Raw genomic sequence first — 26,913 nt, forward strand, 5'->3', positions numbered from 1 at the left:
CTCTGGAGTAGGACTTCCAGTGCAGAAACGGGTCATCGTGGCCCCCCTGCAGTGTAGCAAGGTGCTGTCCAGCCACTTCCTAGCTCTGAAGTGGGGCTGGCCCATGAGAGGGATGTTGGTGGCATACAACAAGGAAGTGGGGGCTCCTCTCCAAGCGCTCACACGACCATGCCACTGCAGAGCCCTCGGTCAGAGCCCCACCAGAGTCCCCACCCAACTGAGATTGGCATCTCAACCCCTACACAGCCGCAGGAGCAGCAGACTGTTGCTGAGCCCTCACAGGTTCGCAACTCCAGAGGACGCCCACCAAAGGTGTCGAGACAGGAGCAGCAAGAAACTGAGCAAGGGGTCTCCACATCTGCTGAAGCCACAGGGGAAGCACCACATAGGAGCATGCGTAAGGGGAAGATAATGCACAAGTAGTCACAAGGGTATTCACTTGGGTGTAATGTTGTAAGGGGTGGTGTGTGTGGTCAGCTTTGCCTCTGACTCCCTGAGCGGTTCGAATCGCTCCCACTCCCTTGGTTCTGGACCTGAACTTATTTGGGGGTTGTAATGAAAATGACACAGACAACTGAGTTGGTGAAAAGAACTTGGATTTTATTTGAGAAAAGAAAATATACACAACACAATAATCTTATCACTCTAAAAAGGGGGAACACTTCGGAATATGCGAGGGAGAATGACAATAGGCAAAAAATACCTTACCCTTCCAATCCCACTACACTAACTAGATTGAATTCCAGAGGACCAGGAAATGCTCACCAAATGCAGGAATAGTTTGTAGAGTGGGAAAAACTTGCAGATCTTCGGTTTCTTCCGAGTTGGTTTCTTGTTGGTCGCAGTGGCCCAATATTACCTAGTTGTTGGTAATACTGTTGGTTGTTTGTTTCATGGGGCCCTTGGTTGCTGCATATTCCTTCCGTTCTCCTTCTGTTGTCCCGAGGCTGATGTCTTTCCAATGAGCTGTGCCTCTTTCTGTGTCTGTCCGAACTGTACTGCTGACTTCAATTCACTGACTGCTGTTTTAATTCTCTGACTGAACAAAATTGATCGAACCCACCAAACTCATCAAACTCATTTCTTGTGGAGACACGTCTTTAGTTTGTACTAATTAAGGCCTGCTTATCTGCCTGCCAAATCAGTCTTGGTTCATTGTTAAATTTTGGGCGGGCTCGTTAACATTGTTCTGTTCAAATTGTTTAATTGGTTTTGGGATGGCCACATCGATTGTTTAACCTCTTGTTTAATTGTCAGTTTTGTCCTTAGTCTTTGAGTTTCCTGTGGGGCCTTGAGATTCTTTTGTTGACTGTTGGCATGTATTGTTTTATTCATGTTCTTGGTGGCTCTGTGAGTTTCGGTGGGAACAGTTTTTATTATCTTTATGTAAAGGTTGGGGTGGCCAAGACGGCCCAATACTCAAACTGTCTGTGTTTCGGGGCCCATCCCACCTCCCCTTTGTCACAGTTTTCCACAAGCCTGAACATGCCTTTTAAAGCAGCCAAATCATCCTGGGGTTTTGATTTTTAAATCCCTTTGGCCCAATATTAATTCAAGCAGTCCAATATCTCTTCCTTCTTTACTCTGGGGGAAATTGTGCAATTTTGCGAGCCTTACAATGTTGTGTTTAATTTTGAATAGCCATCAGTTGCTTACTGTCATAAAAAAATTCTGATGGCAAGCTGTTGCAGTTGTGGGGTGTGTCATTTCGCTAATGAGACTTCCACATTGAGGGCTTAGGGTGACTTGCAATTGTTAGTATGGTGGTCAGAGTGATAGGAATCCGCATATTCTTGGCCATTGTCGATGGTCTGAAAAGAAGGTGCGAGGCAAATGTGTTTGATTGTGCAGGCTAAGCAAATCTGGCCAAGATAAGTGCATCCCGGGCAGCAATGTGGTCGCGCTGGCGCCTTCTGGCCTGTGCAGCTTCAGGTGGGTGAGCAGCAGCTTGGCACTCCTGTTGTTGCTCCTGCTGTTGGCAGTGCTGTTGTTCATGGTTCTGCTGCTGCCACGGCTGGTCTTCATCTGAATCTGATGTCCAGGAGGAAAGGAAATAAATGGTTCCCATGCTTCTGGTATATGCCTCAGTTGAGGAAGCGCTCAGTCAAGATGGCGAGAGGGGTTTCCCAGGAGGTCACACTGGTGATAGGTGTTAGGCTCCAAACTTCCACAACAGTGAGTAGGACTGCTAAAAATTCCCCCAGACCTGAGACAACAAATTTCTGCCACCTGCAAATGATGATTGCTGAAAACTCCTTTTTAATGGTGGAGCTGCAGCTGTTAGTAAGCAGTCCACTTGTGAGGCCGCCAGGATTCACTGGCGTGTTCCAGAGGAGACGTGCAGGACGTGGGAAAAGTGTTAAAATCAGAAAGGCCTCTCAAAATGGAATTATAGATGAAATTAACTGGTTGTTAAGGGCCTTAAGGGCGTATCCCGCCTCTTGGAGGCGGGTTGGAAACGGGGTCAGAAAACACACTTTTGGGAAAATTGCTCGGAGGTGGGATTGAGGCGGGATCGGGCCTCTACAACTATTCTTGTATTCACTAGAATCTAGAAGGTTAAGAGATGATTTGATTGAGGTATTTAGGATTTTGAAAGCAATTGATAGGGTAGATAGAGAGAAACATTTTACTGTGTGGGAGTCTAGGACAAGGGATATAACCTTAAAATCTCTCATTGAGGAGGGAAGTTAGGAAACAGTTCTTCACATAAAGGGTGGTGGAAGTGAGGAACTCTCCCACAAACAGCAATAAATGCTAGCTCAATTAATATTTTTAAATTCAGGATCGATAGACTTTTGCTAGCCAAGGGTATTAAGGGACATGGAGCAAAGGCAGGTGGATGGAGTTAAGATACAGATCAGCCATGATCTCATTGAATGGCGGACCAGGCTTGAGGGGCTTAATGGCCTACTGCTGTTTATTTGATACTCGACAGCAAACGGTGCACTTGATATCGTAGGGGACAAATCTAAGAAGATTAAGTATTTTAATGTTCATAGCAAACTGGAACCAGTTAACAGTAAGTAGCATATTTACATTTTGGGATACATTTTTTCCTGACAACTATCTGTTATCGACAATGTAAACACACCGAGAATATTTCTTAATTCCTATTTCTAGGAAAACAGCAAATGCATTTTTAAGAACGCTTTTATAATTTTACAAGAAATACCTACGTAATATAATTTTCATTTACACTGTCGCTACACACAGTGACCCAGAAGGACCTCTTTTCCCACCTTCTTCAGTTTGTCAGGCTGGAAAACATATTTTGTGTTAATGGTAAGGAAGATTTAATTTTGAAAGAGTTGCTAAGAGAAACATAGGGCTCGAATTTCCAAGCCCCGTGGAGGCGGGTTTGGAGGTGGGAGTGGTGGGAAAATTGCAGAATCGGGGGGCAGGAACCCATCCTGCCCCCAACTCGCCTCCGTGCCGATGTCCCAGGAGGCAGGTATCCGATGTGTGCTGGGAGTCGCCTCCCTGAGGCAGGAAGGGGATTAGTGCCAATTAACTGCCTGTTGACAGGCAGTTAACAGGCAGTTTTTTGCCTAATCCCTATTTTTAGCCCTGAAGTGTGGGCTTCCCAACGGCTCTGAACCACACCAAGTTAGCGAGGTGGACCACCGGTCTGCAGGGGTTGGAGGGGTCGAGATGTCCGGTGTTCTGGTGAGTGATGGGTTGCATGTGTGCGGAGGTAAGTGTGTGAGGTAAGTGTAAAGTGTTTTAATAAGTTTTACTTACCTTTACTTTCTCCTGCAGGCTTCCTTCCTTCAGATCTCTGGAGTCCCTCATCTCACCGGCACAGACAGCAGAATGGCCGCTGAAATTTCAAAATCTGCATCATTCTGCTTTCTGGTCTGGAGAGATCTCTAACTGAGTCTGAGTAGAAGGACTTAAGTTAGAAGACAGGTTGTCAGTGTTTGACAGCTTCACAGAGCTGTCAAACGCTGATTTTTCATCTGTCAAAAGTGCTTGACAGATGAAATATCAATCACTGACGTCACCAGTAACCAGGTGTCCATTAATTGGCCTGCTGAGCCCGCTGAGCGGGCTTAACAAGGTCAATCAAGGGAAGATAGCGTGGGTTGGCCACATGTCGATGGAGGTGGGACTACAACCCAAAAAGTGGGAGTCCCACCTCCATCACGTCCCCATTGACAAAATCCAGCCCACAGCCTCTACAGGGTGGTTAACTGAAACAGCAAAATATTCGGCAACTGGGAAATTAGGAACAGCTGCAGATTTACACACATTCACAGTTAACATGTCGCAACCTTATTGGCAAAGTATTAAAGAGGAAGGCAGTGAGTGTGCTGGATATTGTTTAAAATTGCTCTTGTTCTCTTAGTGGCAGGGGTAAGCATATGTAGGATCAGGGTTTGGAGGCCTTTCAGGTTTCTTCTCACAGCTTCAGCTGATGGTGGCGTACTCCACATGATGTACCTGCATGTCCATTCTCCTTGCCTTCCTCGCTTGCCTTGTGATCACTTTTGTATAATGCAGGGAAACTGCCTTATCACTGCCACGATTGGAATGTACCTAATAATTATCGCAATCGGATTTAAATTAGTTTTAATTCCCAATGCATTTAAATACAACACCACCAATTTGCATATTTATTGTGTCCTTATAGCAGACGAACGTTTCAAGGCACTTGAGCGATGAGTAATCAGCAAAAGGACACAGGGTCAAAACTAGATGTTGGAGATACAGTCTAACAGCATAAGGAGGAGTCGAGACAAGTGGTGGATGAGTAGAGCTGTAATTGCATAAATATGGAAGTTGAATGCATAGATTCGATGAAGCCAACTCGGGGAAGGATATAGACGAGGGAGCAAAGGATGGATCCTTTGGAGACTCCGAAGCTAACGGATGTGGGTGGAAAAAGATGCCATTGCTGAAGATGCTCTGGTCAAAATTAGGTGCATTATTGTACAGCTAAGCAAGAGCAGTGCCACGCAGTTGAGCAATAGATAAGAGACATTGGAGGAGGAACGTGTGGTTGACATTTCAAAGTTTACAGCGAGGTCAAGCAGAACGAGGGTGGATGACATTCCATAGCCACAATAGCAGAGAATGCTACTTGTGAATTTGGTCAGGGTTGTTTCAGTGTTGTGGCAGAGGCAGAATCCTGATCTGAAGGGAAATGGGTACATATCTGGGAGGTGACAGCACTCTAAGGACCTTGGAGGGAAAGGAAGGTTCAAGATGGGACATTACCTGGATAGGACAGACAGATCAAAGGTGCACTGCAGCAACTCGCCAAGGCTTCTTCAACAGCATCTCCCAAACCTGTGACATGGCCAGTAGGCGCTGGGAACAACACTACCACCAAGCTTGCCTCCAAGTCACACACCATCCTAACTTGGAAATAACTCACCATTCCTTCATCATCACTGGGCCAAAACCCTGGAACTCCCTACCTAACAGCACTGTGGGAGTACCATGGATTGCAGCAGTTCAAGAAGGCAGCAGCACACCACCACCTTCTCAAGGGCCATTAGCAATGGGCAATAAATTCTGATGAGATAAATTTGGAGGGGGTTTGGGGAAAAGGGCAGAAATTAGTGAGAAGACAGTTTTCAGGACAATGATGGTGACGGGTCTGGGGGACTTTTGGTTTAGTGGACAAGGGAAAGACAGAAGCAGTGAGGCAGCTGAACAGATGATCTCTATCTTCGAGAGGAAGGAATGCTTGAGTTCCTCGCACTGGTTGTTAGAGATGAGAGAGGAGGCGGTGGTCACAGTTGTTTCAGAACATGTGAACATAAGAAATAGGAGTAGGAATAGGCCACTTGTCCCCTCGAACCTGCTCCACCATTCAATAAGATCATGGCTGATCCTGGCCTCAAAGCCACTTCCCTGCTTGCACCCCATAACCCTTCACTCCCTTATCTTGCAAAATTCTATCTCTCTCCACCTTAAATGTATTTAATGCCCCAGCCTCCACAGCTCTCTGGGGCAGAGAATTCCACAGATTTACGACCCTCTGAGAGAAGAAATTCCTCCTCATCTCAGTTCTAAAATGGCAACCATTTATTCTAAAACTGTGCCCCCGAGTTCTAGATTTCCACACGAGGGGAAACATCCTCTGAGCCCCCTCAGTATCTTATATGTTTCAATAAGATTACCTCTCATTCTTCTAAATTCCAATGAGTATAGGCCCAGCCTGCTCAACCTTTCCTCATAAGTCAACCTCCTCATCTCTAGATTTAACCTAGTGAATCGTCTCTGAACTGCCTCCAATGCAAGTATATCCTTCCTTAAATAAGGAGACCAAAACTGTACACAGTACTCAAAGTGTGGTCTCAACAATACCCTATATAGTTGTAGCAGGACTTCCCTGCTTTTATACTCCAACCCCCTTGAAATAAAGGTCAACATTCCATTAGCCTTTTTGATTACTTGCTGTACCTGCATGCTAACTTTCTGTGTTTCATGCACAAGGACCCCAGCTCCCTCTGAACTGTAGCATTTTGTAATCTCTCTCCATTTAAATAATAATTTGCTTTTTTATTTTTCCAGCCAAAGTGTATAACCTCGCACTTTCCCGCATTATACTCCATCTGCCAAATGTTTGCCCACTCACTTAGCCTGTCTATATCCCTTTGCAGATTTTTTGAGTCCTCTGCACAACTTGCATTCCCACCCATCTTTGTATCATCTGCAAACTTGGCTACATTACACTCGGTCCCTTCATCCAAGTTATTAATGCAGATTGTAAATAGTTGAGGCCCCAGCACCGATCCTTGTGGCACCCCACTCGTTACCGTTTGCCAACCAGAAAATAACCCATTTTTCCTGACTCTCTGCTTTCTGTTAGTTAGCCAATTCTCTATCCATGCTAATATATTATCCCAAATTCCATGAGCTCTTATCTTATACAGTAACCTTATATGTGGCTCCTTATCGAATGCCTTCTGGACATCCAAATATACCACACCCACTGACTCACCCTTCTCCACCCTGCTCGTTACATCCTCAAAGAACTCAAGCAAATTTGTTAAACATGATTTCCCTTTCATAAAACCATGCTAACTCTGCCTGACTGCATTATGATTTTCCAAATGCCTTGCTACTGCTTCCTTAATGAAGGACTCCAGCATTTTCCCAATGACAGATGTTAGGCTAACTGCTCTATAGTTTCCTGCTTTCTGTCTCCCTCCTTTCTTAAATAGGGGTGTTACATTTGTGGTTTTCCAATCTGCTGGGACCTCTCCAGAGTCCTGGGAATTTTGGTATATTGCAAACAATGCATCTACTATCTCTGCAGCCACTTCTTTTAAGACCCTGGGATGCAGGCCATCTGGCCCAGGGGACTTGTCGTCTTTTAGTCCCATTATTTTACCAAGTACTATTTCCTTAGTGATAGTGATTGTCTTTAATTCCCCGCTCCTTGTTCATTGTCCATTATTGGGATGTTGTTAATGTCTTCTACTGTGAAGACAGATACAAAATATTTGTTCAGAGTCTCTGCCATTTCGCCGTTCTCCATTATTAATTCCCAGTCTCATCCTCTAAGGGACCAATGTTTACTTTAGCTATCCTCTTCCTTTTTATATACCTGTAGAAGCTCTTACTATCTGCTTTATGGTTTCTTGCCAGTTTTCTCTCATAATTCATTTTCTCTCTCTTTATTATTTTTTTAGTCATCCTTTGCAGGTTTTTAAAAATTTCCCAATCCTCTGGTCTCCCACTTAAGGTAGTAGAGAAAAGGAGCCTGCAGTTTTCTCTACCTTCCAGGATGATCCTAGAGTAGCAGATGGTTTCTGCAGAGGAAAGTGAAGATTGGAAGAGATTAATGCGGCAAGCCAGATCTGGGAATTGCTGGCTTATCCAGTTGAGTGCCCCTTGGACATAAAGAAGCCAAGATAGGGGTATCAACTGGAATGAGATATTGTTACATTTGTACTGGGTAGAAGAGTACCAAATGCTATCCATTGTGGGCATCCAGTATTTTTTGGTCAGCTATAGTATAATAGGCTGAAGGTGAATTTTCCTCTACACTGCGTATACAACGGCTCTACACACAAAGCTCAGAAAAAAGACCCTTACACTCCAACTCTGAACTTTTCTACTCTCACACCTTATGACCCCTGTGACTGAGATTACCAATTTAATACCAAATTGTGTTTTTTGGGACATTTTTGGTGCTGTGGTTCAATGTCCCTTGGGAAGTTATGAACCCTTACAGTCAACAGAGAGAGGAGCCTTTCAGTCCATCAGTCTGGGCTGGAGTTGAATTCAGGTCATAATGCTGGTGGCACCACATCCCTTTAAACATTACTTTTAATGCTCATTACACCTCTGGTTTCATTTTACTGGCAATTATAAGCACATCCCTAAAACATACGTAACAGGGGAAAACCTTCACAAGCACATATAAGTTATTGAAAATACATAGAGAACAGAACAATTCCATCGCTGTAGATAGCAGATGGTGAATTTAAAAAAAAATCATTCACGCGATGTGCACGGCGCTGGCAATGCCAGCATTTATTGTCCATCCCCATTTGCCCTCGAGAAGGTGTTGGTGAGCCACCTTCTTGAATAGAACTGAATAGCTTGGGAAGTCACTTCAGATGGCAGTTAACGGTCAACCACATTTGCTGTGGGTTTGGAGTCACATATAGGCCAGACGTCCTTTTCTAAAGGGCATTAGTGTACCAAATGGGTTTTTATGACAATCCAGTATTTTCATGGCTACCATGACTGATAGAAGCTTCTTTCTTTTTTAAATTCCAGATATATTGAATGATTTTGAATTCAACTTTCTCAACTGCCATGGTAGGATTTGAATTTATTTATATTAGCCCAGGCCTCTGGATTACTAGTCCAGTAACATAACCACTATGCTACCGTACCCAGTTTCCAGAGCCTTATTGTACACCTGCACCATCTGACATTGCACATATAAAACATCTCATCATCTGATAGATCTTACTTGTGTTGTTGGCTGTAGATCGGCTGTTGCTGTGAAAATGAGAGGAGAGACAATGATAGGGAATGTCAGAATTATACAATGCAACACATACACACACACATGCACGTGCATACACATTTACACACATTTACAAACATACATAATCACATGCATACACACATACACACACAGTTACAAACATTTTTACAATTTCGTTTAATGGAATGTGGGCTTTGCTTGAAAGGCCAGCATTTATTGCCCATCCCTAATTGCCCTTGAGAAGGTGGTGATGAGCCGCCTTCTTGAACCGCTGCAGAGCTTGTGGTGAAGGTGCTCCCACAGTGTTGTTAGGGAGGGAGTTCCAAGTTTTTGACCCAGCGACGATGAGGGATCAGCAATATATTTCCAAGCCGGGATGGTGTGTGACTTGGAGGGGATCTTGGAGATTGTGGTGTTCCTGTGCACCTGCTGCCTTTGTCCTTCTAGGTGGAAGAGATCAGGGGTTTGGGAGGTGCTGCTGAAGAAGTCTTGGTGAATTGCTGCAGTGCATCTTGTAGATGGTACACACTGCAGCCACGGTATGCTTAAGGTAATGTTTAAGGTGGTGGATGGGGTGCCGATCAAGCGGGCTGCTTTGTCCTGAATGGTGTCGGGCTTCTTGAGTGTTGTTGGAGCTGCACTCATCCAGGAAAGTGGAGAGTATTCCATCACACTCCTGACTTCTGCCTTGTAGATGGTGGCACACACACACACACACACACTCACATATCAGTAGAAGCTGACTGGAAAGCAAATGATTATGAATAAAATAATGTGCAAATTTATTTTTATATTTAGTTTATTTTAATTAACCAGCAACAATGATCAATGTAAATTAATGCAATTAAAGCTCCCTTACCATATATTGCACTGGCTTCACTGTGATTTCCGTAATAAGTGAGATGATATTTGAATTTAAAGTTATACACATTATGTTCTGAATGATCATCAATTCTATAGGAGTTAACATTCTCTGTACCTTTTCAGCCTCCGGATAACTGAAAGGAAAAGAAGAAAACTAATATTATTGTAAAATTATGACTTTGTGATATATTTCTTATTAAAATGCCACAGTATTGACCTTTGATACATAAATGCATAGAGAGGACGAGAAGTTATTCTGGCCATTATGTATCGGTATCATAATGGATTATGGATATTACCTCCTTTTATTACTTCTCGTGAAATTGTAAGGGTGTCCTAAAATTGTTGTTCAGAATAACGCGATTCCGATTGCACTGGAATAGTTGACTCGCTCCACAAAAGCATTCAGTATATTGCTACTCATAGTGGCCAGAGTAATTCCCCTGCACTATAGCGAAAGTGTAATATTTAAACAGGTTACCAGTGTGTTTTGTAAAGATACAGACCTTTGTTTTCCCAGATCAGTCGAATTGTAAGAATGATGATGGTTATAACCAGCAGCACCAGCGCACCTCCCAGTACAAGTCTCAGCTTAATATCCTCTCTCTTGTCATTCTGCTTTCTTTCTGAAATAAGGAGTTGAAGGCAGTATTATTAAATCTAAATCTGAAGACGCTGAGGAAAAACGGTTTTGCTTACATTAAAACAAATAGCATGATTGTAAAAGAAGTATTACAATGGAAAGCGAATGATTGCTATGCTATTGTGCTACTATTGGCACTTCAATGATAATAAGAACAATGTCAAGAAGCTTCCCTCAACCTCTATTGATTATGTGCCATGTTCTCATTGCACTGAGCTCCCGTTATATCATTTTAATGGCGATTCTTCAACGTTGAGCCCAGAGGGTGAGATTGGCTATTTGATTCTAAGCGGCATCACAACGCTGCTCACACAAGGCTTCTTTGGCAACACCTCCCAAACCACCTAGAGGGACAAGGGCAGCAGGCGCATGGGAACACTACCACCTCCAAGTTCCCCTCCAAGTCACACACGCCTTCCTGACTTGGAAATATATCGACCGTTCCTTCATTGTCGCTGGGTCAAAATCCTGGAACTCCCTCCATAACAGCACTGTGGGAGTACCTTCACCACATGGGCTGCAGCAGTTCAAGAAGGCGGCTCACCAACACCTTCGCAATGACAATTAGGGATGGGCAATAAATGCTGGCCCACATCCCGGAACAAATATATAAAAATGAAGACACATTGGGCAAGTGCGTGATGGCAACACAGGAGTAATCGCATCGGAAGCCTGTTATAGGCTCAGCCTCATATTCATTTCCACTGACTTGAATAGAACCGAATATCCGGCAAGTGGTTTACCGGGCAGCCGGCGCAAATCCGCCTGCTTTACGTCCAAATTCATCCCCTGATGCCCACAGGATTACAAGCAATTTCCAGGAGGAAAATATTTGAGAATGAGGAGGAGCGAGTTGAGATGGTAGTCCCCATCCCCGATGCCCAGTATACTGGAGTCAGCTAGCCAACCACAGTCCTGAAATTGAACCAAGAATAGAATATTAGAACACGTGCTTTGTAAACGATTACGTTTTAAGTTGCCACTTACGTCTCACTTCCAATTTGGTGCCATTTCCGTCTGTCGCTCCTACTCCCATTAAGGCTATTTGGCAGTAATAGGTGTCTGCGTCTTTCTCAGTCAAGTTGGAGATTGTAATGAAAATTATATTGTTGGCAAAAGACTTGCGGTTCGATTTCTGCAGCCGTCCTATGTAAAACGGACTATCGTCCAGTTTGTACCCATTTGGTTTACCCCGTGTCCAGAGAGCTGAGCCGATCGAAGGCATCTTTCTTTCAGAAGCCACGGCACAGTTCAGTGTCACAGACTCCCCCTCTGTCGCATTTATAAAGGGAGGGAACTGGTAAACGGTGATGTTCGTCGTCCCACCTGCTGAAAGGTAAAGCGGCTAAGTACCACACTCCATTGATCGGCATTTTTGTCGGTAGAGGTAATTCTCATTCCACATGATATAGATACAGAGATAAAAAGTAAAGCAGCGAACACTGGAACCGTGAAACACACTATATACACACACAGAAAGTGCTACAAATATAGAGCAATTCAGCCAGGGTCGGAAAGGGAAAGACAGGCTAATGCTTGGCTGTCCTGCTCCGCCTCGCTCCCTCCACTACCACTTGCCCAGCGTCACTCAACAGCGGGCAATACACACCAGCCGCAAAAAATCAAGAGCTGAACTAATACAATGCGATTGCAGATCGATTACCTGAGCGATAGGACATCCATAGTTCCATTGTCCTCTTTCATTCAACAACTGTTTGGTAATTGCAGTTGCTTTCTACCAAAGCGGGACAAGAAGAGAGTGTTGTGAGTCAGACAGACAGGAGAACAGAAAGGAGCAATGTAGAGAAACAGAGTGAAGGGCCGAGAAAAAGGAATCGGAGCGAATGTTGAGACACCAATGAGAGAAGGTGGTTGAGGATCAGAGCGTGGAATTGAGAAAGGAATAGCAGGAGAGAAACAACAAGGCAGAGGGAAGGAAAGGCGAGAGGATGAGCAAAGTTAGAAAGGAGAGCGGCGTCGTCAGCACCAGCCACATAAAGGGTGAATGGAATTATTTTGCGGTCTCCATGTTGACAACACAGGATGCACACACTTCAGTGTTACACAGAATTAAATGGTGTTCGTCTTTAAAGCCGCATTTCTGGTTCTAGCGTTCGGGAATTGTATAAAAGGTACAGCGTTGATGGTGTCTGATAAGTACATAGCAGAAGAAATGAAAGTCTGGTCGCTAGTACCAAGTATCCTTGCTGTACTAACCGCGGTTCTAATCTTAGACTGCAGATACAACCTCCCACCAAGCTGCATCTTGTTCAGTGACGATTGCCTTGAAGATGAAGAAAGTTGAGGAAAGAGACGACTAGTTTGTTTGCAGACTAGTTGGTCCTGCTAATAGTTGATCTGCTAATCCTGGTTCTGTGAATTCAGCAACAGTTGTGAGCAAGGTAACATTTATGGCGGTCTGCTGGGGCAAGTCACCGCCATGTGTCAGCCGTGAACCATCTAGACAGGAACCCAGCTCCTGTACAGCAGTGCATAACAGTAGCAACTTTCGACCACTTCACTCCAAACCAAGAGGCAGATGGAATCGTATTGGATGGTGAGACCTGCTGTCGATTTTTTTTGTCTTATAATACCCCTGTGAAGCGCCTTGGGACGTTTTACTTCGTTAAAGGCGCTATATAAATACACGTTGTTGTTGTCTGAATACATATCAGTTACTGAGTATGGTAATTTAAAAAAAAATTCGTTCATGGGATGTGGGCATCACTGGCAAAGCCTGCATTTATTGCCCATCCCAAAGAGCCCTTGTGAAGGTGGTGGTGAGCCGCCTTCTTGAACCGCTGCAGTCCGTGTGATGAAGGTACTCCCACAGTGCTGTTAGGGTGGGGAATCGAGGATTTTGACCCAGCGACGGTGAAGGAACGGACGATCTATTTCCAAGTCAGGAGGGTATGTGATTTGGACGGTTACTTGGAGGTGGTTGTGTTCCCACGTGCCTTCTGCCCTTGTCCTTCTAGGTGGAAGAGGTCGCGGGTTTGGGATGTGCTGCCGAAGAAGCCTTGGCGAGTTGCTGCAGTACATCTTGTAGATGGTACACACTGCAGCCACGGTACGCTGGTGGTGGAGGGAGTGAATGTTTAAGGTGGTGGATGGGGTGCCAATCAAGTGGGCTGCTTTGTCCTGGATGGCGTCGAGCTTCCTGAGTGTTGTTGGAGCTGCATTCATCCAGGCAAGTGGAGAGTAATTCATCACACTCCTGAATATGTGCCTTGTAGATGGTGGAAAGGTTTCGGGGAGTCAGGAGGTGAGACATTCGCCACAGAATACCTAGCCTCTGACCTGCTCTTGTAGTCACATTATTTATGTGTCTGGTCCAGTTATATTTCTTTGTGCCAATTTAACGGCAAAACCCAGTTCTGATATATTCAGGTACCTGTAATTGGTAGAAGGATTAGAGGGGAGTTGAGGAGAACTTTGTTCACCCAGAGGGTGGTGGGGGTCTGGAACTCGCTACCTTAAGGGTGGTAGAGGCAGAAACCCACATCACATTTTAAAAAGTACTTGGATATGCACTACAAGGTACGGACCAAGAGCTAGAAAGTGGGATTAGACTGGATAGCCCTTTGTCGGCCGGCACGGTCAGGATGGGCCGAATGGCCTCCTTCTGTGCTCTAAACTTTTAATTTTCTTTAATGATCTGCGCTCAAATATCATTGTGTTTCACCTGCAGCGGGTTGGTTAACGGAAATCGTGAATATCTTGCCGGCAAATTTCCATCCGTGGATGAAAATACAAATGCGTGTCGAAATAGGTATCTGTATATAAGTTGGTGAAAAGATAACTAAAAATAATGAAATTAAATTTATCGTGAATATCGTATTGCGTTCTCAATTGGTCCCACTTCAGGACAAATCCAGTAAAGGCAGCTTATCTTCAAACGTGTTGACCAACGACTTGACTGAATTGAAATGTTGCTGATGTTTAGATTCACACGTATTTCTCACACACTAACTTATTTATGTCTGCAAGACTTGTAAACCGACCCGTGTGCGTGCGGTTAATTTACCGCGTTACGTGACTGAGCTCACATTGACACCGAGCCTGTGCAGGCTCTGCTCTGCTGGGGATGTTAGTTATTTATAATACTCTTAATTTTCTCCGCTAATTGAACCCACTATCAGACAGAAAGTATCAAACCGAAAGAGATCAACTCTAACTAAATACAATTGGACACCAAGTTCTGCTACCTGCAACTCAAAAAATCATTCTCGGGATGCAGGCGTCGCCTTTAGTGCCCATCCCTGGTTGCCTTGAGGGGGCGGTGATAGACCTGCTCATTGAACTGCTGCAATGTAGTCGCTTGATACAACTGAGTGGCTTGTTAGGGTACTTCAGAGCGCAGTTAATTGTCACGTTGGAGTGGGGCTGGAGTCATCTATCGACCAGGCCAAGTAAAGACTCATTTCCTAACGGACTTTCGTGAACCAGTTGGGTTTTTTTTCATGACAACAGCTTCAAGCTCACTTTTACTGATACATTTTTATTTTCAGATTGAACAAAAAACTGAATTCAAATTCTTCATGGTGGGATTTGAACCAGATAAGGACTCGTTCCATGAAGGACATTGGTGAAAGAATCGGGTTCATAGTCACTTTTTCTAATACTACCTTTTATATTTTCAGATGTTTAAAAAATGGATACAAAGTCTGACTTTGCCACAGTGTGATTTAAACTCACATTGTCTGACATTGTTATTCCCGACCTTTGGGTTACTAGTTCAGCAACATAACCACCACACTACCGCACCCCGCTGCTAGCAGTGATGCAAGAGCTGATCCAGATTCTTGTTAAGTGCACAGAATTTGGAAATGAAAATCATTCATTCATTTTCATTCCCCATTCCATATTTTTGAACAATTCCCATTTATTCCATATTTTTGAACAGCTCTTCCTAAAGCCATAAAGAATAAAGGGTCGCCCCTTTAGAACTGAGATGAGGAGGAATTCGCTGACGACACTAAACTAGGAGGAGGGGTGGGCTCTGATGAGGATGTCAGGAGGCTACAGTGTGATTTGGACAGGTTGGGGGAATGGGCGGATACGTGGCAGATGCACTATAATGTGGATAAATGCGAGGTTATCCACTTTGGGGGTAAAAACAGGAGGGTAGATTATTATCTAAATGGCAATAGATTGGGAGATGGGGAAGTGCAGAGGGACCTGGGTGTTCTTGTGCACCAGTCACTGAAGGAGAGCATGCAGGTGCAACAGGCGATTAAGAAGGCAAATGGTATGTTGGCCTTCATATCAAGGGGGTTCGAGTATAGGAATAGGGATACCTTACTACAGCTGTACAAGGTGCTGGTGAGACCGCATCTGGAGTATTGTGTACAGTTTTGGTCGCCCCATCTGCGGAAGGATGTTCTTGCCATGGAAAGAGTGCAACGGCGATTCACCAGGCTGATACCTGGAATGGCGGGAATGACCTACGAAGAGAGATTAAATAGTTTGGGCTTGTACTCACTGGAGTTTAGAAGATTGAGAGGGGATCTCATCGAAACATATAAAATTATGGCAGGCCTGGACAGGCTGAATTCAGAGAGAATGTTTCCAATGGCCGGGGAGCACAGAACCAGGGGCCACAGTCTAAAAATAGCGGGCAAATCATTTAAAACAGAGATGAGGAAGAATTTCTTCACTCAAAGAGTGGTGAGCCTGTGGAATTCCCTGCCACAGAGGGCTGTGAAGGCTAATTCAATAAATATTTTCAAGAGAGAATTGGATATATTTCTGAAGGCTAAGGGGATTAAGGGTTACGGAGAAAAGGCGGGGACGGGGTACTGAACTGGTAAGATCAGCTATGATCTCAGACGAAGATCAGCCATGATCTCATTGAATGGCGGAGCAGGCTCGAAGGGCCGAATGGCCTACTCCTGTTCCTATCTCTATGTATCTATGTATCTATGAATTTCTTCTCTCACAGGGTCGTAAATCTGTGGAATTCTCTGCCCCAGAGAGCTGTGGAGGCTGGGTCATTAAATACATTTAAGGTGGAGGTAGATTTTTGCAAGATAAGGGAATGAATGCTTATGTGGAGCGGGCAGGGAAGTGGCTTTGAGCCCAAGATGAGCCCTGATCTTATGGCATGGCGGAGCAGGCTCGAGGGGCCAAGTGGCCTATTCCTGCTCCTATTTCTTATGTTCTTATGTTTCGCAATCTTAAGCATTCAGTCCAAACACACAATCTCTTCCTGTGCAGCGGCAGACACAGTTCATGTATCGGCCTGCGGTGTTTTAATACTGTGGCGCCGGCTCCCCTCACCGTAGGTGCTAAACACAAGGGAGAAGATGTGTGTTTCTCCTGAAATCACAATCATAGACCTGCTTGTGACGCAAGTGAACGTATCTCGGCTTACATTGCACGTCATGCAGAGGCAGCAGGTTGGGTCGAGCAGGCCCCGAAAGCAGCCTCGCTGGTTATTGGATGAACTGCCGGCTTGTGCATTGTAAACAGAGTTCTTCCAGACTGGGACTCTGATCCCAGCTATGTGCCTCAGGCGTTGCAGCTTACAAAGGATTACATAGAATGTACAGCACAGAAACAGGCCATTCGGCCCAACCAGCCCATGCTCTACTCGAGCCTCCTCCCGTCTTTCCTCATCTAACTCTATCAGCATAGCCCTCCATTCCCCTCTCCCTCATACGCTTATCTAGCCTCCCATTAATTGCGTTAGACATAGGAACATGGGAAGACAGGAACAGGAGTCAGTCATTCAGCCCCTCGAGCCTGTTCCACCATTCAATGAGATCGTGGCTGGTCTGCGACCCAACTCCATCTACCCGCCTTTGGCCCATATTCCTCAATACCTTTGGTTAACAGAAAGCTATCAATCTCCGATTTAAAATTAACAATTGACCCAGCATCAATTGCCATTTGTGGAAGAGAGCTCCAAACTTCTACCACCCTTTGTGTGTTAGAGTGTTTCCGAACTTCACTCCTGAAAGGTCTGGCTCTAATTTTTAGACTATGTCCACTAGTCCTAGAATCCCCAGCCAGCGGAGATAGTTTATCTCTATCTACCCTATCTGTTCCCCTTAATATCGTGAAAACTTCGATCAGTTCACCCCTTAACCTTCTAAATTCTAGGGAATACAACCTTAATTTGTGTAATCTCTCCTCATAACTTAACCCTTGGAGTCCGGGTGTCATTCTGGTAAACCTACGCTGCACTCCCTCGAAGGCCAATATATCCGTCCTAAGGTGTGGTTCCCAGAACTGCTCACAGTACTCCAGGTGTGGTCTAACCAGGGCTTTGTATAGCGGCAGCATAACTTCTACCCCCCTGTATTCTAGTCCTCTAGATAAAAGGCCAGCATTCCATTATCCTTTTTGATTATTTGCTGTACCTGTTCATGACATTTTATTGATCTATTTACCTGAATTCCATAAACAAGGGAGAAGATGTGTGTTTCTCCTGAAATCACAATCATAGACCTGCTTGTGACGCAAGTGAACGTATCTCGGCTTACAATACATGTCATCACTTCAACCACTCCCTGAATTTTCTATTTGATTTCTGGCTGACTATCTTATATTGATGTCCTCCAGTTTTGCTCTGCCCCACAAGTGGAAACACTCTGTGTGTCTACTCTATCAAAACCTTTTATAATTTGAAAGACCTCTATTAGGTCACCCCTCAGTCTTCTGTTTTTTAAGAGAAAAGTGACCCAGCCTGTTCATCCTTTCCTGATAGGAACAACCTCGCATTTCATAGCTGCAGTATAAATACGCCATAAGCGGCCATATAAATGGATGGCTAGCCCGACCTTATTAATTAATTGCCACAATGGCCCGCAAACTTCACAGGCTCTGTGACTGCGCCTCGAGTCACGTCGGAGGCGACCGAACTACGGGTGCCACAGACGGGGTGATCTGCTAAGACACCCGCAGCTAAATAAGAAGCGTCACAATACGCAATAATAAGATTCATACTTTTGCAGCATTGCAACAAACTAAATTCCCCGGTGAACACAATTAAAAGGGAACTATTGTTATATAGGCGCCACTCTGGAAAACCAAATAATTTCGCACCTTTTACTTTATCGGTACTAATGTTGGGATGATTATAAATTTGTAGGTTATCGTTTGTTAGACTTGGTCGGGTTCCAAATAAAACTGCCTTTACATTATAGGAGATCAGAGAGTGAGTCTCGCGAATTCAAGTTTGCGAATTCACAACTGCAGTAGAGGGAGAGTCAGTGCCACTGAACTGAGCCGTGAATTAAGGCGGAAAAGGGCTCACCGATCGGCGGTCCCCGTGGACACGAGGTGATAGAAACGCTGGTGATTTGGGCAAAAGTCTGAATTCTAAAGGGCGGCTGGAAAACTCGGACATCAGTTCATTTAACAAGGTGAGAATTTTCTTTAAATCTCCGACCTGACGGAGTCTCAGACGCTCAGGTGGACTTAAAAGATCCCAGGGCCACTGTTGGAAGAAGAGCAGGGGAGTTCTCCCCGGTGTCCTGGGCTAACATTTATCCTCAACCAACATCACTAAATCAACAGATGATCTGGTCATTATCACATTGTTGTTTGTGGGAGCTTGCTGTGCGCAAATTGCCTGCCGCATTTCCAACATTACAACAGCGTCTACACTTCAAAAAGTGCTTCATTGGCTGTAAAGCGCTTTGAGACATCCTGAGGAGATGAAAGGCGCTATATAAATGCAAATCTTTCTTTTCTTTTCAGTGCGTAAAGTTGATGGGAAAGGGATGGGGAGACGACAATGCAACCAAACAGCAAGCGAGGCGTAATAAGTAACTGGATTTTTCATATAGCTAATTCTGTTTTTATTCTGATGTGTGCATGTGTGTTTGTGCATGTGTGTGTGTGTGTGTGTATGTATATAATATGTATGTTGATTTCAACATGCTATCCGGCTATAAATCTGTCGTTGCGGATCGAGTGCCGGTTATAGAACCCGCCCAATTTTCATTTCATTTTATGGTAAATATCGGTGCAATGGAACCCTAAAGTAGAGCAGTCGATTTTACAACCATCTCCTTCTCATAAACGCGTGAATTATACGTATTCTGCATTGCTAATTAGAAAAGGGTGTTTTCTTGGAGCCCCAAATAAATACTGACATCAGTCGGTCATCTTTGGAAGGACGAAGTAAGCAGACAGACCGAGCAATCAATTTAACTCCTGTTCTGTGGGAAGCACAGTTTTTTGTCTCTTGTAATCGCAATACTCGCATACAGACGGCAGTGGCAAACTAACTATGTGCCTTTGTAAAGTGTGTGTGTGTGTGTGTCAATATGTCACCTTTCTGACTATGCGTCCTGTAATCGTACGGTTTAATTCATCATCGGGGAATCCTAAGAATTCGACGGGGCAAATACGCTCATAAGGAGTTGTTCAGTTCAATATTTCTATCAAAATGGTTCAGGAATTCTTTGAATAGGTGACTAAGAATCCCTTAATAACCCTGACCAACGCTTTCAAGATGCCGACACACAATTGACAGCCCGCCCTTTCCATCTCTCCCGATGTTGGTTTCCATTGACATGACCCGTTTGGCGCGACCGCACAAAGTCAAGATCTATTCCACAGACAAAATCTACCCCGCTCATCTGATGTCAGGAAGTTTATTTCTTAAAAGGTTAAGGAGTAGGTTGAACTGTGAGCTCTCCCCCCTCTTGTATTGTAGCCAATAGAACCGAAGACATGGGACAGGCGGTAAGAGAATTTTGTTAGTTTTTAACTTTCTAACTGAGAAACCAAGGTTAAAAAGAACAAGGGACAGATTGAGGCAAATCAAGTAATAATTAGACGAGGCCAGTCTTGTGTTTTAAAAGCTCGTAGAATGCGGGAAGATGGAGAAAGCGATTATAAGTTCCACATTTTTGAAAACTTGGAGAAGTATGAGATAATAGAGGCATGGTGGCATAGTGGTTAGCACTGTTGCCTCACAGCGCCAGGGACCCGGGTTCAAATCTGGCCTCGGCGACTGTCTGTGTGGAGTTTGCACATTCTCCCTGTGTCTGCGTGGGTTTTCTCCGGGTGTGCCGGTCTCCTCCCACCGTCCAAAGATGTGCAGGTTAGGTTGATTTGGCTATGATAAATTGACCCTTAGTGTTAGGGGATTAAATACGTGGGGTTACGGGGTATAGGGTGGGATATGTATCGGTGCAGGGTCGATGGGCCGAAATGGCCTCTGTCTGCACTGTAGATTCTGAGAGGAGTGAGTGTGTGTAGTTGCCCCAGTGACCTAATGGATACGGCACTGGCCTTTTAAGTCAGGGATTGTGGGGTCGAATCCCATCTGGGGTGGGATAGCATTTTAGTGTCACCCGTGGCTCAGTGTGTATTACTCTCAACTCTCTGAACCCCACTCCAAAAACTTGAATATGTCTCGGCCGACGCTCCAGGCCAGTATGAGGGTGTACTATGCTGTCGGATGTAGAATCATTGATTGTTTACAGCACGGAGAAGGCCATTCGGCCCGTACGAGCCCGTGTCGGCTCTCTCTGGAAGAGCACCACAGCTGGTCCCGCCCTTTCCCCGTAGTCCTGCAAATTTCTTTCCTTCAGATACTTATCCAACTCCCCTTTGAAAGCCGTGATCGAATCTGCCTCCAGCACCCTTTCAGGCAGTGCATTCCAGATCTTAACCACTCGCTGCATAAAAAAGTTTTTCTTACGTCCCTTTAATCTGTGTCCTCTGATTCTCGACTCTTCTGCCAATGGGAACAGTTTTTCTCTATCTACCCTGTGCAGACCCCTCATGATTTTGCAATCATGGGTTTAACGCCTTTTGGATGAGACGTTAAACCCAGGCCCCGTCTCTCCTCTCAGGTGGACATAAAAGATCCCATGGCACTATTTCGCAGAAGAACTGGGGAGTTCTCCCCATGTCCTGGCCAATAATTTATCCCTCAACCATCATCACTAAAAAAAAACAGATTACCTATCTAATCATTATCACATTTGTGGGACCATGCTGTGCGAAAATTGGCTGCCGCGTTTCTTGCATTACAACAGTGACTGCACTTCAAAAAGTACTTCATTGGCTGTAAAGCGCGTTGGGACGTCAGGAGGTCGTGAAAAGCACATTTTAAATGCAAGTTTTTCTTTTTTAATTTCAATACAATGAATATTACACAAACTAGGATTATATTCCCTAGAATTTAGAAGGTTAAGGGATGATCTGATTGAAGTTTTCAGGATATGAAGGGGAACAGAAAGGTTAGATAGAGAGAAACTATCTCCTCCGGTTGGGGAGTCTAGGACTCTGGGGCATGGTCTAAAAATTAGAGCCAGATCTTTCAAGAGTGGAATTAGGAAACACTTCCACACACAAAGATTGGTCGAATTTTGGAGCTCTCTTCGGCAAATGGCAATTGATCAATTGTTAATTTTAAATCGGAGATTGATAGATTTTTGTTAACCAAAGGTATTAAGGGATATGGGCTAAAGGCGGGTATATGGAGTTAGGTAGCAAATCAGCCACTATCTCATTGAATGGTGGAACTCGAGGGGCTGAAAGGCCGACTCATTTTTCTATGAACCTATGAAACTGCTACCCAGAGTTTTGTGCTCAAATTCCTGGAGTGGGAGCAACAACATTCTGATTCATTCGACCCATGGCTGACACTAAAATTTAACATCACCGGAATTGGGACTCGAACCCATAATCGCTAGTTTAGGAGTCTAGTCCTTTAGCCATTAGGCCACTGGGGCTACTATACGGCCAAAGGCTTCTCCTCTACGCCCTTATTCTTCTCCAAATTTTCAAATAAAAAATAAAAAAACTGTTTTGACTGGATATCTAAAATTACAGGGAGGAATATAGCAACTAACAGAGCATTTAAAAGAGTTATCAAACCTGAATGCGTTTTGTTTGACGTTTCAGCAATAACTTCTTAATTCCTTACTTTAAAGTAGAAAATAGCTAGGTTTTGTAGGTAACAATGCATCATTATCAGATGAAATAAATTCTGTGGCTCTGTGTTTTTCTGAATGATTTATAGGATAATATTAATAAACAATTGCAGGTTAATATGCTGGCCAGCTTATAGTGTTAAAGGGGCCAAATTAATTCGCTATTGGCCGTCAGCAGGGTTTCAAAAGGACAACTGCTTGGAAATTTAATCAGCGCATATGTGTACTGAGCCCAAGTTATAAATAACTGCATAAGGAAAAAGAATGCAACTCTGAAACAGAAGCAAAGAAAAAGTTACAAACACACAGCAGGCCAGTGACAGGAGGTGAAATTGAACTTGGGCGGGGCTGATAAACAGGCGGTGGTGGATCAGCTGCCCGTTATACCCGCGCTGGATTATCCTTTCCAATGCTCGGGAGGCAAGTTGGAAATCTACCCCATAAATAGATATTTCACATCATTCTGATCACGAACGCTAGGCTGCCCTTACAAAATTGTAAAGGTTATTGTTACAAGTACATTATACATGATTGTAAGTGTTACTTGCTCTTTGACCTCCAGTTACAAACAGCTGTCTCGTCGAACGAAGCTGACAATCGGCGTGATGTAAATTTTATCTAAATGTTAAATTATACATTACCGGGCTATCTTGCAATAACTTAAAATAAGTTGATCGAAAAGTTAAATGAATGAAAATTTCTTCTTGTTTTTAAAAGGATTCGATGCTGGGAGATCAGGTTGCTTACAATGAACTTGAGAGGTTGAATCCTGCTCAAATCTACAAACAGTCAGTTGTACATCGGGAATAGTACCAGCACCCCTTCGAACAATGACTGCACCGACTAAAGTTCCATTTATAATTTCAGCGAGTAAAGGTGTCTGCATCTATTGCTCCCTGTGGCAATGCACTCCACTATCCAACAATCTTCTGCACCAGAACATTTCTCCCAACCTCTCTTGGTGACAATTTTAAATTGACAGGCCCTCGCCACTGAAACCACAACCGACGGAAAGTATTTTACTATTTACCCTAGCAATACCCTACATAGTTTAACAAAAAACCTTTATTAAATCGATTCCTAATCTTGTCAACTAGCCAATGGAAGGAAATATCGGGCCGGGCCTACAATGGACAAAGAAACATAGAAAAACAGGAGCATGAGTAGGCAATTTGGCCCCTCGAGCCTGCTCCACCATTCAATGTGATCATGGCTGATCCTCAATCTCATACCATATTCCTGCTCTCTCCCCATACCCCTTGATGCCTTTGTGTCTATAAATCTATCAATCTTCTTCTTAAATATATTCAGTGACTTGGTCTCCACAGCCTTCTGTGGTAGAGAATTCCACAGGTTCACCACCCTCTGAGTGAAGAAATTTCTCCTCATCTCAGTCCTAAATGTCCTACCCCGTATCCTGAGACTGTGACCCCTCGCTGTGACCCCTCGTTCTAGAGCCCCAGCCAGGGGAAACATCCTCCCTGCATCCAATCTGTCTGGCCCTGTCAGAATTTTATACGATTCAATGAGATCCCCTCTCATTCTTCTAAACTCTAGTGAACTCTAGATGATCACAATCACTATAAATTAAATTTGCCCCCATTGAATGATGAATTAATGTTCACTTGACATTTTTCAGCGCGTATACAATAATCACCAACATAAGACACAAGAATGGTCTCCACACCTGGCAAATCTGAACTCGTGTTCTTGACTAGATTCTCATACTTTTTAAAACAGCTTCACAACCTCATTACTACAATATAATTAACCTTGGGGAGCCCATGTTGAATTATAGTTTATCGGCTCAGCATAGGTTTGTTTATGGTAACCTCATTATGAAGTCATAATTACAAGTCCTAGCCATGTCTCGGGCTATCCCAGATCAGGCATATTCCCCAGATGTTCACCTTCAACTTAAGTTAGAGATAGCCGAATTCCATATGACGCTTAAATGGGTCTAAAGGTTCAGGCTATCTCTCCCTAAAGGAAAGGAACGACTGATGATGTTACCATTCACCAGATAGCAATTTTAATAGGTTTAACTAGACTGTAACCTTCCGGATATTATGAGGGTCCGGAATACCCCCCAGAATTCTGCAACTCGTTACAAAATTGTTTACAGAAATTAGGTTCGCAAGTTTATACAGAATTACTCTTTGAGACAATTCTAAAAATATATAGTTTTGTTTAAGAGCCGACATTCAGTTAACAGCTGTTGAATCAGTCACAACATTAACAATTCAGAATACAAATAGCTTACATTTCTTATTTCTCAGAGATCCTTCTTCTCAAATCTTTACTTCGTTACATTTCTACATTTCTTACTTATTTCTAAATCCAGATTATCCACCAAAATCAATTACTTTGATTATCCGAGACTCAAAGTTAAAAACTTACAGATGGCGCCTCTAAAGCTGAGAAATGCTTGGCGCATTCAGTGAGTTCTGACATTCTGTTTGAAAAGCTCTTATTTTTCTACCATTTTTGCAGTGGTTTATTCTTTGAAGTTCTCTGCTGATGTCAGCTAATTGTCTTATTAATTCTCTCTTTTGAATGCTTTCTATCTTACCGTCTATTCAACTATTGCATGCATAATTATGTCTCTACCTTTAGGTGTTCCAAAAACCATCATAAAAACAATATGACAGCAATGGTTTATGTTTGATGCCATTCTTATAAAATTATTTCATTCAATTCTTAATATTGGCTTTACTGGTTTTAGCAGACGTGGAGTCTCCTTACTGCTCCAAGTTCAATACAAACACAATGTAATTGCTTGGTGCATCAATGAAGTCATATCTTCAAAGTGTTCTTGTTGGTATCATATTTACTATGTATATATTAAAGATACTTTGACTGATTGTTTACTTGTTTTCTAGCTATCTCAATTGGTTACATATTTAAACGTGTTTCCTGTCTTCCAAGTTTAAAATAAAAACTATTTGACCAGCAGGTGATTCTTTTACTTGATGTCATCTCTTCAAAGGCACATGCCTCTTTCAGTGTTTGTGTTTCTGTTCAACATGTTAACTTATAACACCTTAAACTGGGTCTTCCATTGTGTTATTCCCAAACTCCAGAACTTTCGGAAGCGCCAAACTGCCATTTCAGTAGGGTAATTCTTTTAGTATATTTAACTAATTCCCATTTCAAAGCTTGTTTGGTTATTACAACTTTGTTATCAAACCATCCCATCTCAGAAGCCCGTGTCTCCGAGGCTTTCCAGACTTTTAAACACAGTTTCTCATGTATCAGAAATCTTCATAGGATGGTGTATTTTTCTGAATTATGGCTTATTTCCTCACAATTAAACCCATTGTATTGAGGCCCATACCACTTCAATAGAAATGCGCACAGATTGAACACGGCCTGTACACTGTGATTAAAATAAATCGAAATACATCATTCTTGAATTATTTATTCACTCGCTGGTTGCACGTGAATTCCATCTAGGAGCTGTGTCGAGAAACAAATCATGTCCACTTCGCTGCCTTGCTTTACAAGGATTCTAAATTTTGCTGTTAGATTGCCATCTCCCAAAATCACTACAGCGACTGACCAGTTCCCAAATTATATCGGTAATAGTGACTATTTGTCATTATTGGAATTCCTCTTGGAAACGCGCTTGGGCGAGCTGATCCACTTTTTAAATATCTACTGGCTAATTGGTGGAGTGGTTAACTACAAGAACTTTTTGTTGCACCAATAATAGACAAAGGCGGCTGATGCTAATTTAGTTCACAGTTGCGACACAGGCTTTAAAAAGCAAACCAAGCACGGGGGTTTATTTCTAGAGGGATAGAATTGAAAAGTAGGAAAGTTATGCTAAACAATAATCGAACCTTGGTTAGACCACACTTAGAGTACTGCGTGCAGTTCTGATAGCCATATTATAAACAAGATATAGAGGCACTGGAGAGTGTGCAGAGAAGATTCCCAGTGATGATACCAGAAATGCGAGTGTACACATATCAGGAAAGGATGAACAAGCTGGATCTCTTTTCTCTTGAAAAAAGAAGGCTGAGGGGTGACCTAATAGAGGTCTTTAAAATTATGAAAAATGTTGATAGAGTGGATACAGAGAGAATGTTTCCACTTGTGGGGAAGAGCATAACTGGAGGCCATCAATACAAGATAGTCACCAAGAAATCCAATAGGGAATCCAGAAGAAACTTCTTTACCCAAAGAGTGGAATGTGGAACTCGCTACCACAGGGAGTGGTTGCCGCGAATAGTACAGATGCATTTAAGGGGAGGCTAGACAAGCATATGAGGGAGAAGGGAATAGAGGGTTATGCTGATAGATTTAGATGAGGATAAACGGGAGGACGCCCGTGTGGAGCATAAACGCTGGTATAGAGTGGTTGGGCCAAATCGTCTGTTTCTGTGCCGTATATGCTATGTAATCCTATGTAATCTTAATGGAAGGAAGCAAGAGGCAAATGCAACCAAATGGGCAACTCGTTCAAAGTTAACAAAGTTAGAAGAGAGGCTCCAGGACCATTGGCAGAGTAACTGGAGCGTTTGTCGACT

General features: G+C 43.5%; 1 protein-coding gene and 1 long non-coding RNA gene across 2 annotated transcripts; one reads left to right on the forward strand and one right to left on the reverse strand.

The window, feature by feature from the left end:
• Positions 1-579: 579 nt before the first annotated feature.
• On the reverse strand, positions 580-12,645 carry LOC147096007 (uncharacterized). Its single transcript, XM_085974972.1, has 7 exons — positions 12,136-12,645; positions 11,460-11,801; positions 10,336-10,455; positions 9,945-9,963; positions 9,825-9,853; positions 8,948-8,976; positions 580-4,542 (listed from the first exon to the last, which is right to left on the reverse strand). The coding sequence occupies exons 1-7, from the start codon at positions 12,161-12,163 to the stop codon at positions 4,414-4,416; spliced, it is 696 nt and encodes a 231-aa protein (XP_085831098.1). The 5' UTR covers positions 12,164-12,645; the 3' UTR covers positions 580-4,413.
• A 5,737-nt stretch (positions 12,646-18,382) lies between these two features.
• On the forward strand, positions 18,383-25,333 carry LOC147096008 (uncharacterized). Its single transcript, XR_015074651.1, has 3 exons — positions 18,383-18,844; positions 19,182-19,249; positions 23,096-25,333. It is a non-coding gene; the product is annotated as an uncharacterized LOC147096008 (long non-coding RNA).
• The last annotated feature ends 1,580 nt before the right edge of the window (positions 25,334-26,913 follow it).

The sequence above is a fragment of the Somniosus microcephalus genome, unplaced genomic scaffold, assembly GCF_052327205.1.
Source record: "Somniosus microcephalus isolate GS21.2 unplaced genomic scaffold, FLI_Smic_1.0 unresolved_chr1, whole genome shotgun sequence".
Lineage (NCBI taxonomy): Eukaryota > Metazoa > Chordata > Chondrichthyes > Squaliformes > Somniosidae > Somniosus > Somniosus microcephalus.

What these genes read in the sequence shown, in the direction of transcription:
- LOC147096007 (XM_085974972.1), bottom strand. Translation starts at nt 12,163, where the DNA reads ATGGAACTATGGATGTCCTATCGCTCAG. An exon ending in CACCAAATTGGAAGTGAGAC is followed by an intron (nt 10,456 to 11,459) that starts GTAAGTGGCAAC and finishes TCCTTATTTCAG; the next exon opens with AAAGAAAGCAGAATGACAAG. An exon ending in TGAAGCCAGTGCAATATATG is followed by an intron (nt 8,977 to 9,824) that starts GTAAGGGAGCTT and finishes TCATTTTCACAG; the next exon opens with CAACAGCCGATCTACAGCCA.